Genomic DNA, 14,410 nt, shown 5'->3' with positions numbered 1-14,410 from the left:
CTATAGCTAAACTCTCCGAGAACCATCCACTGGGTCAAGCAAAGTTGTATTTGAATATGTCTCTAAACCTCTAGATTAATGAAATGTGGTAGTCATTAACCCTCCAGATTTGCAAGGGGGCAAACCTAGGGGTTATTAAGTTGTCGCTAGTGTCTGTGTGGAATTGGTGTCTTTAGTGGCTACAAAGCAAACTTCATGTATATTATGTCTCTTGTTGATTGCTTAGTAGGGCTTAGTTTTAATGATTAGGATAGATTATGTGGTCCTACTTGTGGTCCAAGTATGGTGGAGAGAGGGGGCTTCCTCATGTGTATATGTATACTATGGCCAAGGATGACAAAGGGCTTGGATTGATTTATGTTACCACTCAGGGTGGTATTCTTGCTTCTGATGAGGTGCGTAGAGGGCTCTACTCCTTGGTAGGTCTTGTTTTAACTTTGGTCTAGGATGATGACTGCACAAGATACATGCAAGGTGCAAGAGGCTTTTGATTTGTGTAATATTATATTCTCCTCCTACTTATTCCAAGTTTCTGGCTTAGTCATTTTTCGGAGTATGTGATTGGCTAGGAAATCCTTTGTAGGTTTGGTTTTTGTGGTAATAGTGACCACAATTAAATCATGGTTGTGATGATCATATAGGATATAGTTAGGTATTGCTAGATTGGGGATACAAGAAAAGGCTGTTTGTCCTACCAAGAGACAAGCTTCTTGGGACTTAAGTTTACCAATTAGTGTCATTCATCAATATGCTATCCACTATTAAAATCTAGGGTTCAATGTGGTGTTAGGACCTAACAAAAAATATACGTGATGGATAACCCTTGTCAATTTATGGTTTAATAGCATTAAAACTCATTTATATAAGGATAGATCATTATGTGTACCCCTAGGTATTGCTTAGAGACCAACACATGCATTATTTCTTCCTGTAAACTAGTTGATCATAAATTTATTACGAGTGTACAATGAAGAATGCTTAGAAATACACACCTCTCCTACCTAATCAAAATATATGTGATGGATAACCCTTGTCAATTTATGGTATAATAGCATTAAAACTCATTTATACAAGGATAGATCATTATGTGTACCCCTAGGTATTGCTTAGAGACCAACAAATGCATTATTTCTTCCTGTAAACTAGTTGATCGTAAGTTTATTACAAGTGTAGAATGAAGAATGCTTAGAAATAGTAAAATACACACCTCTCCTACCTACTTACAAGTGATAAATATTTTACTAATGCTTTGCTTCTAAAAAGCTTCAAATTATTGCTTGTAATGGCCATAATGCAAAATGAGGCCTCAAGCAACTTGAGATACTTTAGCCACTACCTAAAGATGGAATGAATGGTACTGGCTAGGTATGCACGCCAAATTGATATTAAGATACTCTAAGATTGTCAATGAATCTTTTGGATTATGTGGTTTAAAATGTTAAAGCACTACTTCTTTAAGCATGAAAAATCTTGTTGTAAGTTTAAACCAAAATGGAGCACAAGGACCCACATCATTTCATAAATGACAAAAGTAGGGAGGTTGCTGACATATTGTTGATCAAAAACCCTAATAGGCTAACTTACACAGGGTTGAAGTTTTGATTTTCCATGGGAGATGACCTATTTTATTTTTCCATGTATTACAAGATTATTTGACCACAGTTTATGAATATTTACATACATAAAGCAATGATGATGAAAGTTTGGCTTTCTTAAAATTTCTTGTCTTGGCACTTGCTGCAAGTTGAATTATATTCAAAATATCTACATGATCAATTATATTTCCTTATAGATCTTTTATTGGGGCTTGATTTATTTTTTGTTGTTGAAAATGCCTCTCATTTTATAAACATTGGAGCCAATTTACTATTTGCAACTTTACTTCAAATTCTATGTGTCTTTGTATTCTTTTGTTTCTGATTCCTGAATTATCTAGTTTTTCAATTTGTACTAGACAACATGTATTTCCCTTTCACTAAGGTTTCCATAGGAACCTAAATCCTAATTTTCCTAGTTCAACGAAATTCCATGGAAAATCAAATTTTAATTTGGGGTTTCAATTTAGCATTTCTATGAACAAGGTTATGATACTGTCTTCAATACCAACATTTGTTTCTTTTAATGTTTTTGCAACCATTATGATAACTTTTGTTTGGATTGTTATAATAAAGTCTACATTACTCTTTTATTCATTTTGAGTGTTGGTTTCCTCTTGAAGCTGTAATAAACACTTAGTAGTGATTGTATTGCAGAATGTTATTCTGTGCTACCTATAATATTGATAAGCCAATGCATTATTTGTTATGAGTAGAAGGTTTATGAGAGATTTCAAAGTTTAAAGCATGTTTCAATAGCATAGCTTATCCTCCTGGATTCTAATTTTATTGCATCTAAACTAAAGGGTGGAGGATGGTGTAATGATTTGAGAACATGCATTTACCGCAAAACAACTCGTCGAGGTTCATCTCGATACATGGAGCGTGCAATAGTATTCTCAGGCATTCTAAGCAATAAGCGTTCAGAGAATCCAGGTAATGGAATTGGATTTCATTTTTACTTTATTCATTGCTTTGGAAAATATGCTCATATCAAAAGATTGTAAAAACTCAGAATAGTTTTAATTTTCATTTTAACAATCAAGGATATAGCTCTTTAGTATAATATATTTCCTGCAACTGATCATAATCACTAAGAAAATATGTATGCTTTTGAGTATATTTCATTTGTATATGTATCCTTGTGTGTTGATATGTACACGTAGTCAAATGTTTTTAATTTTTCTTTCTTCTCTCTTTCTTGCATACATGCACATATTTAAGATGATTGTTACATATATTTGTAGTCCACCTAATCTAGAACTTAAGTTTTGGTGTGGTCCTAGGGGAGTTCCCCTAATAGGGTTGGAGGAGGTGTAGGCCATGGTGCTTATAAGATTGAAAGGCCTCTACACAAAATATGATTTAATAGCCTACACAAAATCCTATGCTTGTTAGAAATAAATGCCCATTTTGTAAAATGTTTGCCATGTCGATAGTGCCATGCCAACATTTGAAAGAATTTATGTTGAGGATAAAATCTGGAAGATTAGTCGGATAGATCTAGTGCATTTTGTCTTTGATGAAATAAGACATGCACACAATTTACATGAACTGCAATTAGGTAGGATAAGTTTCTCTAAATGATAAGCACTAAAACATCTCTATTTTCCCTTGGGCTAATTTGAGTGCTACTTATTTGACTTTTCGTTTTGGAAAATGCTACTTATATTAATCTAAGAAAGATATAGATAATATAAATGCAAGCATAGTCCACCTATAGGACAAGTGAAAGGCAATTAGGTCAAACTATGCCTCAAACTCACAACTTCTCTCATCTTCCTTGGGAAAGCCTTAAACATGAAGTTGTACATCTATCTCAGTGAAATGTTGTTCTTAAAAGTATGAGATGGGAAACATAAATCCACTCAAATAACCTCACATCTAAGTTTCCACAAAGTACATTATGTTACAACTCTAATACAAAGCGAGACACCTCTAAAGTGTAAAGGACCCTTGGAGTCAACATCATCTAGTACAATGTTTTTCCAAGAGAACTTGTTGAAGAATAGATGATGCCAAGTGTTCCATACAAAATCCCAACATTTTCGAGCACACTTGCAACACTAAAATATTTGACTTAAAGTTTCCTGTCCACACAATGTAGGTGTATAAACTATATATGAAACAATCGCTCGTTGGAAGCTAATCCTTGGTTAGATCAAAAATCACACAAGCATCCTTTGTTTGTAAACATGCTGAAGAGTCCATACTATTTGAAGTCTATTTTTTCTATTGGCCTCTTCATCAAAGAGACCATAATGCATGTTCAAAGTCATGGAAGCCATATAGTGCAGAAAGAAGATGGTACAATCAACAAGGCTTGTGTTAGGATATTTAAATTTTGGACACTTAGGAGTTCAACTTGGTCTAATGTGTCTTTAGGTAAAAATGTGTTTCTTTGGTATGCATTTCTAGTTATGTAATTCAACAATCACGATATGTTCTAGAAATAGAGTGGTCTAACGACTGATATTCTTCCTTGATACTAACGACTATTGATTTGTGGCATAACACCAAACTAGTCCATGATCTCTATTTCAAGAGCATGGAGGGTCATTTGTTGATGATCAATTGTGAGAAACTCTCTAATATACATTTTTTTCTTTTGCATTAATAAATGGCCTCAAGTGGCCATGTTGGTTGGGGCCATGCACTATTTCCCTCTTAGAGGGTTTTAATCACATAAAAACACCGGTGCTATGATCTTTGATTTGGTTGTGTGAGTGGTTACTCAACATGTTTGTCCTGTGTGGAATACCCCATTTTCTCAAACAACTTATATATTCAAGCAGTTTTTCCATTGTGCTATTTCCAATCCTACAAGATGGGCGTTGGAATGAGAAAATTCAACTTATATAACTCATCAAACGAAATCAATTGAAGTTATCAACTGTCAAATTGATCAGAGCACAAGAGCCCATATACCTGTGAGAGGCAATACCAAGTCTTCAACATTTGGGTGCCCTCATCCCAAAGGTCTTTCTAACAATAAATTCCTTTCTTGGTCCCAACCTCTTGGGAAGATGCTTGTCTAGGTTAGAAACAATTGAATTTTAAACTTTCCAAGATGACATGGAGTAGTAGGCAATTCCAAAGCCTCTTTTGCAACCATCCCAATGCTAGTGGAGTGAAGAGTAACTCTTTTTCGTGCCTCCCCTATCCTTTTCAACATTTGTTAATCCCCAACTTTTAATGAATAAGGGGCAGAAACAACATCATTAATAAGAAAAGACCTTTTGATCTCGAGTGTATGTTTCCCATGGAGAATTTTGTCTCTAAGTAATAATTTCCATGGATCCTTGAACAAACATTGCACAATCCATTTCACAGGAAAAATGGGTCCTTGTAAGCGAATATCAATCAAACCTAAGCCCTCTACCTGTCTAGAAAAGAACAAACAACCAAATAAGTTAGAAACTATAGGAAGAGATATGTCATCACAATATATGGACCTGAAAAACACTATCAATTACTTATCTAGATGACCACAATATGTGCACTGTAAAGGAACCAATATAAAACTTCATACACATGGCTAGCATGGACGAAGTTATCAAAGTACTTTAAGCATACTAGCCAAGGGAATGTTGCTATACATCCACAAGGGGAAAGAGGGAAACCTTGTCGGATATACTTATGTAGCATGATCTTATATGATAGGGTAGTAGTAACAAAGACAAAACTGAAGCTTTATAGAACAAATTTTGTATTATTGACGCAAACCTAGCACTAAAACCTAACCATGAAAGTGTTAGTTTATGGGTTTTTGGTAGCATCACACATGTGTTCTAGTCTCGATTTGTGTCTAAGAGGCTAAGGAACACGAGATCTCCAAAACCTTGAAAAGGTTTCGAAAGAAAATACCTAGAAAGCACTCAATTAAATTAATTGATCAATAATTAAAAGGTTCCTAAGCCCAACTTACGAAAATTGATTAATTAATGGGTATTAATCGAGGAAATCGATTTTTGCTCTAGAGAATTCCTGAAAAATGTATTGATGGAGTTAAATTAATCTTAGCCATTGATCATGATTAGATCTTGGCCGTTGATGTTCCAATGAGAGATTATAAGAGCAAGTCGATGGGATGGAGATCTGATAGATACAATTGAGAAGCAAGGGAGCAAGACAATGCAAATTACCCAGTTTTCAATATTCAATGAGGGAAGGATTTGAGGCAGGCAAGGAGAGTAGTATGGGTTTGCAGTAGGGAGAATTTCCAAAGAAATTCTCAAGGGGTTTTCTAGTTTCCAGTGTCAGGGAAGGAAGGTCAAATTATCCAGCAGGGAGGCCGAATTTTGTAGTGCGAGTTGCCCAGTTTACCAGTGCTAGTTGCCAGGAGAGGGATTGATTCAGTTGCTAGTGCTCAGATCAAGTCCCGGAAAGCCTAGCGAATTTATTCCAGAGGCAGAGACAAGTAGGATGACTTGGCAGGAGGTGTTTCCGGGGCAATGTGAAAGTCCCAGAGGCTGCAATGCGCATTTCTGCCTAGTGGTGCGAGTGTCAGGGAGAGTGCGAGTGGCCAAGGAGAGGCCAGATTGATTTGCTGAGAGGGAGAAGGATTCTCCCAGTATTTTTGGTGAGATAAAATTGTTGGAGCTGAGCCAGGAAGGCCAGCAATTGTAATTCTCCATATTTGCTGCATAATAAAATAAACCCTCATCTGTTGCACCAGTTTTCCCTTCAGGGTTTTTCCAGGGACTTTTAGTCCAAAATAATTGTGTCAATTTTTTATGTATGTGCATCTATTTCTTAGTTCCTTATTTTACTTCCGCAACATATTTTATTTGTGAAGAATGCACCAATGAGTAATTTGCTATTTGCCATAAATAAATAAACTGCTAATTAGTTAGGAGAATAATTTCCAGTTGGTGCATTCGTGGAAATTTCATAGAAAGCTTATATGTGATGACAATGGACATACTAGTCAACCCTATCACCATTTCTCACATCTCTACAAGTGTGTGATGAATGAATTAACAAAGGAATTTTCTTCTCTTCTCCCCCTATTTATATGAGAGGAGAGGGAGGCCAACAATACAAAGTGGACCTAGTCTGTTGCAAGCAACCTAGCTACAAGAAGATAGGCCCATATGTGAAGTGCTCCAACTCTAGGTGAGACATGTCAAGCTCCAAGGTGTGCGCATCCAACAAGGCTCCAAGGCTAAATGCTCTAGGAAATACGTGAAACACTCCCACCTCCACAAGCCTCCTAATTCTCCAACACACCTCCTATGCCATTTGCTCTTCCGATTCCAACCCACCTACATGATCACTCAACCTCTCCCCGACCCCCCCACATTTTTAGCCCAATGTCTTTAGAAAAGCCAAATTATTAAAAACAAAAGCATGCAAAGATCAATCCCTACAGCGGATGTGAATATCTATGTTATCATTGTTATGATTTAATATTCATGTTTGTGACATATCATTGTTTCTCATATATTTAAATTTTTATTTTTTAAGATTTTGGATGGGGTCCCCAACAACATTTCCCAAGATGTTTCCTTGATTTTGTGGGGTGTTTCCACATGTCCGTATATGAATGTCCCCATTCACACATCCACTGTCTGGAAACTTGGTGGAATATTAATTAATATAAGAACTTGTACATCAGTTGAAAGACATGAGTGTGATGATTCTCTCCCTATACCGTAAGATGCCATCTTCAATTCAAAAGACTCGGAAGAGAATGTAACTCCCTTTTGTTTGGATATATGCATATTGCTTTTGTTCTTCTTTGATTCCTTTCCATGTGAGCCATTGACCATGATAATATTGTTGACTGATGTAGTCTTAAGAATGCACCCGCCAAAACCTTTTCCTTTGTTGCTCTATAAGGCTGACTAAGACAAAAAAATCTTCAAAGTTCTAACATCTGCGGGTTCCAAGTTCCTAAACAGTATCTTATTAATGATATACAGCTTGTAAATTGCCTTTCCATAGTAATCAAGCATCACTTATTTCCAATGGTTCTTTTTATAGTGCTTATTTAGTTGTTTGTCTGCATTATCTCAAGATACTAGCACATTAACTGCCATCTTCGTTCCATCACGAGTAATTATAATTTTCTTCAAAGAATGTGCAGCAACATCTGCGTCATGCTTTCTAACAGTAAAACGAAGATATTTCAAGGTATTTTTGATGGATAATGTTGTTAAAGAGTACTATTTTTTGTGCTATTATGCTCATATTAACCATTAACTCTTTTAAACATGATTGCTCTTGACTGATACTTGAAATTAGCTGCCAGGTGTTTTGCTATTAGTGCTTCGATTACTCATTCGCACAATTCGAGATTCTCAAATATGTGCTTATAATGTCATGCTACAGATTTCTATAATTGGAATCGGGTCAAGCTTCGATATTGTGATGGCGCATCATTCACTGGTGACGTGGAAGGTGAAAATGAGGTATGTGACTAAATCCATAAATCATGCAAAATATCTAAACGAATCCTGCTTGGACAATGATTTTCTTTCATGTATTTGCTTTTATTCTGTTGACTATTGTTAGGCTGTATCATCCTATGAGGCATAAAATGACATGCGTTTCTGGCTCCATGGACTGACAATGAAGGACATCAACTCAGATATTCCGTCATAATTTATTAAGTGCACATAATTCATTAGAAAATGAATCTAAACTGTACGCATATGTCATCCTACGTTGCCCACTTTATATAATGAAATTATAAGCCAAAAATTCTCCTTAAAGAAGCTATTTTAGTATTTACATAAGAAATGTAAGAACTTTAGTTACTGGTGTTATGTTTCCCTTGTAGAAGTTTGTAATTGGTACCATGGAATTTTTTTTGTCACAACCTCGTGCCCCCACTTTGTTATAGCAGATATAAGATGCATTTCCTTTAGGGTATAATTTGGAGCCACTCCTTTAAGTAGAAGATGAACAATTAAACTATTTTCTTGAAAATGTCGCGTTTGATAAAAAAAACTTATACTATTCCTGAGCTTGATATTGTTATGTTGCAAATCTTCTTTGCCAAATGAGTGTTACGACACTAGCAAAAGATTCTTATTTGAACACCAAATTGTCATTGTGTATTCAGTGTAATAAAGGACAACCTACTTTGTTAGAGAAGAAAAAAGTATTTATATAATAAAGGCACATCTTTCCAGGGATAACATCAGATAAAAAATAAGCCCATGTTCTGTTTTTATAGTCCTAATGGGCAACTATTGTATATTAAGTGGCATTCACCATGGGAGACCCTGGGAGAGTCATCCCTCTTGGGAGGCTTGTTGATAGCCATATGTCTCAGTGCTCACTGGAGGGGTTTCTTAAGATGGATGGGCACCACTATCACCTTGGTGATTAATTAGGTTCACTTACGTGCTAACCCCCTTTTAATAATTTTGTTTGAGAATGTGTCTCATGGATAGGGATATCTAACTTATAACGATGGTATTAATGCATAGGGAAAAAGTTCCTTTTCCTTCCCTCGCAAATATAATGACCAAGGATCATGAGTACATGTTTGAGAGTGAAGAGGAAGATAATGCATCTCCCCACACACCTCTGAAATCTCGAACTCCCAATTTACATAGATGTGCAAACCATAAAAATGTAACCTTAGGCACTAACCTAGCTTCAAAACGCCTTACTATAAAACTGGAGTACCAGTTGAGGATAAGGTTGGAACTCAAACATCTCTCATGTCTATTCTCGGAGAAAGCAAACCCAACTGCAACTAGATGAACCTATGGAGAAGCTGTCTAGACTCTAAAATATTATCTTTACCAAGCGACAATGGAAAAGTATGTGGAGAAACCTTCCAGATGTGACTAAGTTTAGTAGAAATTTATTATAATCTATTGATTCTTTGATACTAGTGAAAGGATGTTAGCCGTACTGGCCCTACACCTTAAATGAGTAAACAATTATTGCTTTATTTTCTTTGCCAAATTATAGCCTATATAGCTGGTTGCTATATTTTGGCAGTGTATACCTGCAAATTATCCGTGCCTTGTTATCACTCCTTTCATTCCCAGTGCCCACACACTCGAAGCAATTTTTTTAATGTATTTATTTTAGGATATTTCCAACAAAATCCATTTTATATATGCAGATTAGATTACCCTTAAACTACTTTAATTACTATGAGGTTTGTGTTCTCGGTTAAAAATATATTTGTATAAATTGTTGTTAATACCATTGACCTCCTGATATTTTTTCTGCCTATTCATGTTATAATTTAGTATAAGGAGTTTTTTCTTTTTTCTTTTTAGTCCAATTGACTTACTCTCTGGTCACTTGTTAATAAAATTATCTCAACTCATCTTATCTTAGCTCCCTCAGTCTGCATGCTATAAAGCAGCAACAGATCTTGATGTGGTGACTTGCCTTTAATTTGACTACAGTTAGAGCAAGCATCCTTTCAATTTACATCTTCATAGTTGTGGTTCATTTGACCTGGCTTATTATTAAGAGGGCAACGATTACTACTAATCCTGTTCCGTATTCTGCAGTTGGTGGAAGAATTGTGACCAGGGTCGGATGTTACTAACATATTTTTGAAGTTGGGTTTTTCATAAATCGCTGTACATTAGCTCTTATAATGTCTTTTCTTTGGCCAAAAACTGAGTCTTATATACAGAGTTACAAAAAAAAGCACCAAGTACTGTACCATGATATACTTCTGCTTCCAACTCATGCTAGAATTTATAATGTCTGTTCATCATGCTTATCCTTTTCTGTTCATTTGTATATTTGAATATTGTCTAATTTTTTATTGTCTTGGGTTGCTTCAGTGTTGCACTTATCCTCTATTTAATTCTCATAGCTTGGTCTTGCACTGGATATTTAAGCAACCTATTTATAACTGCTGCTGAATTCCATATTTTGAATGCGTCTTACTACTTTTGGTCAGTTCCAACAGAATGGTCTCTATGTCTTTAGTGTGTTCTGGCATTAACTATTGCAGGCCTCTTATGATATGTTAGGTTAATAAACTTTATTTTAGAGGACAAAGGATTTGGCGAGCTGCTATGGCTGATCTCTTGGTAGAAGGAATGAAGAACGCACAACAGGTTCTCTCTCTCTCTCTCTCTCTCTCTCCCTCTCAACACAAATAACACTCTGCAGTTATTGTCCATGTCCTTTATGCTTTTCTTATCTCTTGAAAAGTTTATTTTATGGTATCCTACTTCATTTTACACAAATAACGTGACAAACAATCTGAAGTTATTATACCTTGAGTATGATTGAGAACGCGCTTTTAATTTAATTGTGAAAAGTATTATACCTTCAGCATCTTACCAGTCTCTCAAGTACAATGCTAAAGATTGTGAATAATGTGTTGGAATTATGCACTCAAGACCAGTGTTGTGAAAATCGCGATAAAATGAAAAAATTGCGATTTTTTCCCTCTTCTGATAAAATCGCGATAATTAAACGAAAAAATCGCCGGATTTTTTTTGCTGATTTTTATTGAAAAATCGCGATAAAAACTTAAAAAATCGCCGGGGGTCGCGACAGATGGCAGGGAGGTTTAATAATGTTTTTTTTTTTGGTTTTTTAAGGGATGCTAAATGTTTGAAATGCTATTTTTTTTGAAAGAAACAAATAATTTTTGAGTGGGGCAGCTTAATGATCAAGTCTAGGCCCTAGTATTGATTGCTATTCATGGTAATGTTTAGTAAAAGTGACATTCTCCTTAATCTTCATTTTCATCCTTTTACTTAAATTTTTAACATTACCATGAAATGACTCAGGATGTTTGAGAGTGGTTCCGGCCTCATTGGATTTCATATGGAGAAAGTAGAATTTTAGATTTCATTCAAAATCCAACAGACTTATCAGTTTTTCAGGATTTCAGGATTGAGAGATTGTAATGGTTACAGGTGACACCACCTGCCCGGGCTACCCCTGCCACCAGTAGAGGACGTGGTCTACCTCCTATAGCTCCTAGCCTTCTACTTCTAGTTCTTTAGCTTCTAGAGCATAGTAGACTCCACTGCCAACTCCACCAGCACCAACATCTACATCTAGAGGGAAAGGGAAAGTTGTGGCATTTTCTTGCAAGAGGGACAGAGGAAATCAATAGGATTAGACTTTAGTTATTTTCTTCATTTTATTGTATATGACATTATGACATGATGAGATACATTATCATATTTTTTGTTGATATTCTGAGGCTGAGTTGGGACTCAGGAGTCAGGACTTACTATTCAAGACATGATTCAATGTTATGTGTGATTTTAGCGCTAGAAATGATATTAAACATCTTATATATTAGTTTTTTTATCATATTTATGTGTCAATGTATTTATTTTATGTTGTAGATGGTTTAAATATTAAAAAAATTGAAAAAAATGAATATTTTTGTACCAAATGATTATTTCCCGATTTTTTCCGATAATTTCCCGATAATTCCGATTTTTTCCCCGCGCCGATTTAATCCCGATAACGATTAATGCAACAATGCTCAAGACCATCAATGGATTTGATATGCAGACCTTGTCTGTTGAAACAAGGAGAGAAATTCATAATTTAGCAAATTGCATGTCTTTTTTTCTTCTTTCTAGTGTCAAGAATAGATGCAAATTTTGGTTGCAGGCTTTGCTTTCAGGATGCTCAGCTGGGGGTTTGGCATCAATCATTCACTGTGACGGATTTCGGGATTTGATGCCAAGGAGTTCTAAAGTGAAATGTCTTAGTGATGCTGGATTCTTTCTCGACGTGTATGGTCTTAATCCTTCCTACAACTGTGTCATTTCTAAATATATATATTTTTTTCTTCAGTGTTTGTTCTTATAGTAGAGTCCAAAATAATTAAACCCTCAAGATCACTATCCGTCTACCCAATAAAGAACAATGGTTGATTAGCTTATCTCTATTGCTTCTTCAGTGGTTTGCTTGAATCTTGCATTAGAGTGAATACGAAATATTATTTTGATTTTGAAATTCTTGTCTTGGAAAAATAGCCCTTTTTTCACCGAATTTGTGGAATCATATTAATACTTTGGTATATAAATGAACAGGACGGATGTGTCTGGAGTGCACTACTTAAGATCTATCTACAATGGTGTTGTGACAATGCAGGTATTCATCTTTTTATCCTTATCTTAATTCTATTGTTTCTGGGTTGCACAGTAATTGTTTTGTATGGGAGTATTTGATAAATATCACTAGTTGTGCACTGGTAATAAAGGCTCCAGTTTACAACAAAAACACATTTTGGCTTTTTGAGTTTTTGGAATTCTTGGTGTTTAGCTTTGGAGCATGTCGACCTGGGAAAACATTGTTACCCATTTGGGTAAAGAGGAGATAAGAATGTATATTTGGTATTATTTTGGCAGTAAGCGTGTATTTTTAAACTTCCAATACATTCCTAAAGATTTTCGTCCAAAGGAACATTTATGCTGTCAGTGTGCATGGCATACATAGTTTAATAAATTAATCCTAACCTCCTTTCGGTATTTGGAGCAGTTTCTTCCATTTGGGAAACTTCCAGGAAACCCACCTTTTTATGATGATAAATTATACATCATTCTTTACATGCTTGATTTGTTTAATAAGTTCAATGTTAGTAAAACTATGGAGTTACTAAATTCAACACAGTCTATCCTTACAAATTCCAATATTTATCTGTTGAACTTGATTATGATGTACCATCAATATATTTAGTCTAATTGCAGCATGTATTTTGGCCTTACTGTAATTGAATATCTCGAAATAGAAAATCTTATTATAAACAAACCTTTGACAGAAAGATACCTAAAGAATAGTTAGGAGTGGTTGTGGGTTTTATGATTTATCTCGGTGTCAAGGAAATAAGCACAAAATGAAGCATTGGAAGTTCTGGAGCCTACAATTTCCTATCTGCACCCACTTGACTTTCATCCTTACTTTGAGTTTGAAAGCCAAATGATTTGCAGTGCATGTTGAAAAAGAGAAGAATCTTAATATACAAACAAGTAAAACATTATCCTATTCAGGGTTCACCAATTGGACATTAAATATAACGTCATTAACATTTCAGATTAGCTATTTAACAGATTTTTCCAAATATTTGTGATGTTTTTTAATATTCAGGATTACGGAATTCCTTTCACGAGTCTGATAGAAATTAGAATATGACTAAACGGTAGCTTGTAACTCTGCAGCAGGAATGCTAATTAGAGGTCTTATTGAAGGATATGTGCTCTTTGATTGTCACATAATGTTGTCATTTTATTTCATTTTAATTATTTCTTTTTTCTATAGGGGGCTGCAAAAAACTTACCAAGAGCATGTACCTCACGAATGGATGCAGCCAAGGTGACCATACAAATTCCATCATCTCTTTATGCTCCACTGGTTATGACATTTTGTATTATGCTTTATTTCCTTCTCTGAACTCTATTTAACAGTGTCATGAAATGGCTTGGCAGTGCTTCTTTCCACAGCATCTGTTGCAGGATATTAATACCCCACTTTTCATTTTGAATGCAGCATATGACTCGTGGCAGGTACTAGATTTTCCTCTTTGTATTAACATCTAAAGTGATCTTCGCTAAAAGTCTATTGGTTTTCTTAACAGAAACATGGCAGTCTATGCTTTCTGTGATTTCATAGGAAGGTGCTGGCAAATACAAGATTTATACACGATCTGTGTGTATAAATCAAATTTCAAAGCTTATTAATCTCATTAGGCAGAAACATAAACATTCCCATTGCAGATATGGTTAGGTATAAAATTACTTTGCAAAGTAATAAAGAAATAATGAATCATTACTTGAAATCTCTCTTGGAAGCAAATTCTGCATTTATGGAAACTGTGTTCCATTGTGAGAACCTGTGAAGCTTGC

At 35.3% G+C, this 14,410-nt stretch overlaps 1 protein-coding gene across 6 annotated transcripts in view; it reads left to right on the top strand.

The window, feature by feature from the left end:
- Positions 1-14,410, top strand: part of LOC149245291 (pectin acetylesterase 12-like) — a 95,289-nt gene that overhangs the window by 24,046 nt on the left and 56,833 nt on the right. For all 6 annotated transcript variants that reach the window (XM_089457741.1, XM_089457740.1, XM_089457745.1 and 3 more), the window contains exons 4-10: positions 2,402-2,531; positions 7,932-8,011; positions 10,562-10,648; positions 12,177-12,301; positions 12,602-12,662; positions 13,827-13,880; positions 13,994-14,071. In XM_089457741.1, coding sequence (XP_089313867.1) covers positions 2,402-2,531; positions 7,932-8,011; positions 10,562-10,648; positions 12,177-12,301; positions 12,602-12,662; positions 13,827-13,880; positions 13,994-14,071 — 615 coding nt within the window. The remainder of the gene's footprint in view (positions 1-2,401; positions 2,532-7,931; positions 8,012-10,561; positions 10,649-12,176; positions 12,302-12,601; positions 12,663-13,826; positions 13,881-13,993; positions 14,072-14,410) is intronic.

This window comes from Pinus tabuliformis, chromosome 7 (genome assembly GCF_031772625.1).
Source record: "Pinus tabuliformis cultivar Carrire ecotype Pingquan chromosome 7, CPIR1, whole genome shotgun sequence".
Classification (NCBI taxonomy): Eukaryota; Viridiplantae; Streptophyta; class Pinopsida; order Pinales; family Pinaceae; genus Pinus; species Pinus tabuliformis.
The sequence above is the reverse complement of the archived record's forward strand: the minus strand, read 5'-3'. Positions and strand labels throughout refer to the sequence as shown.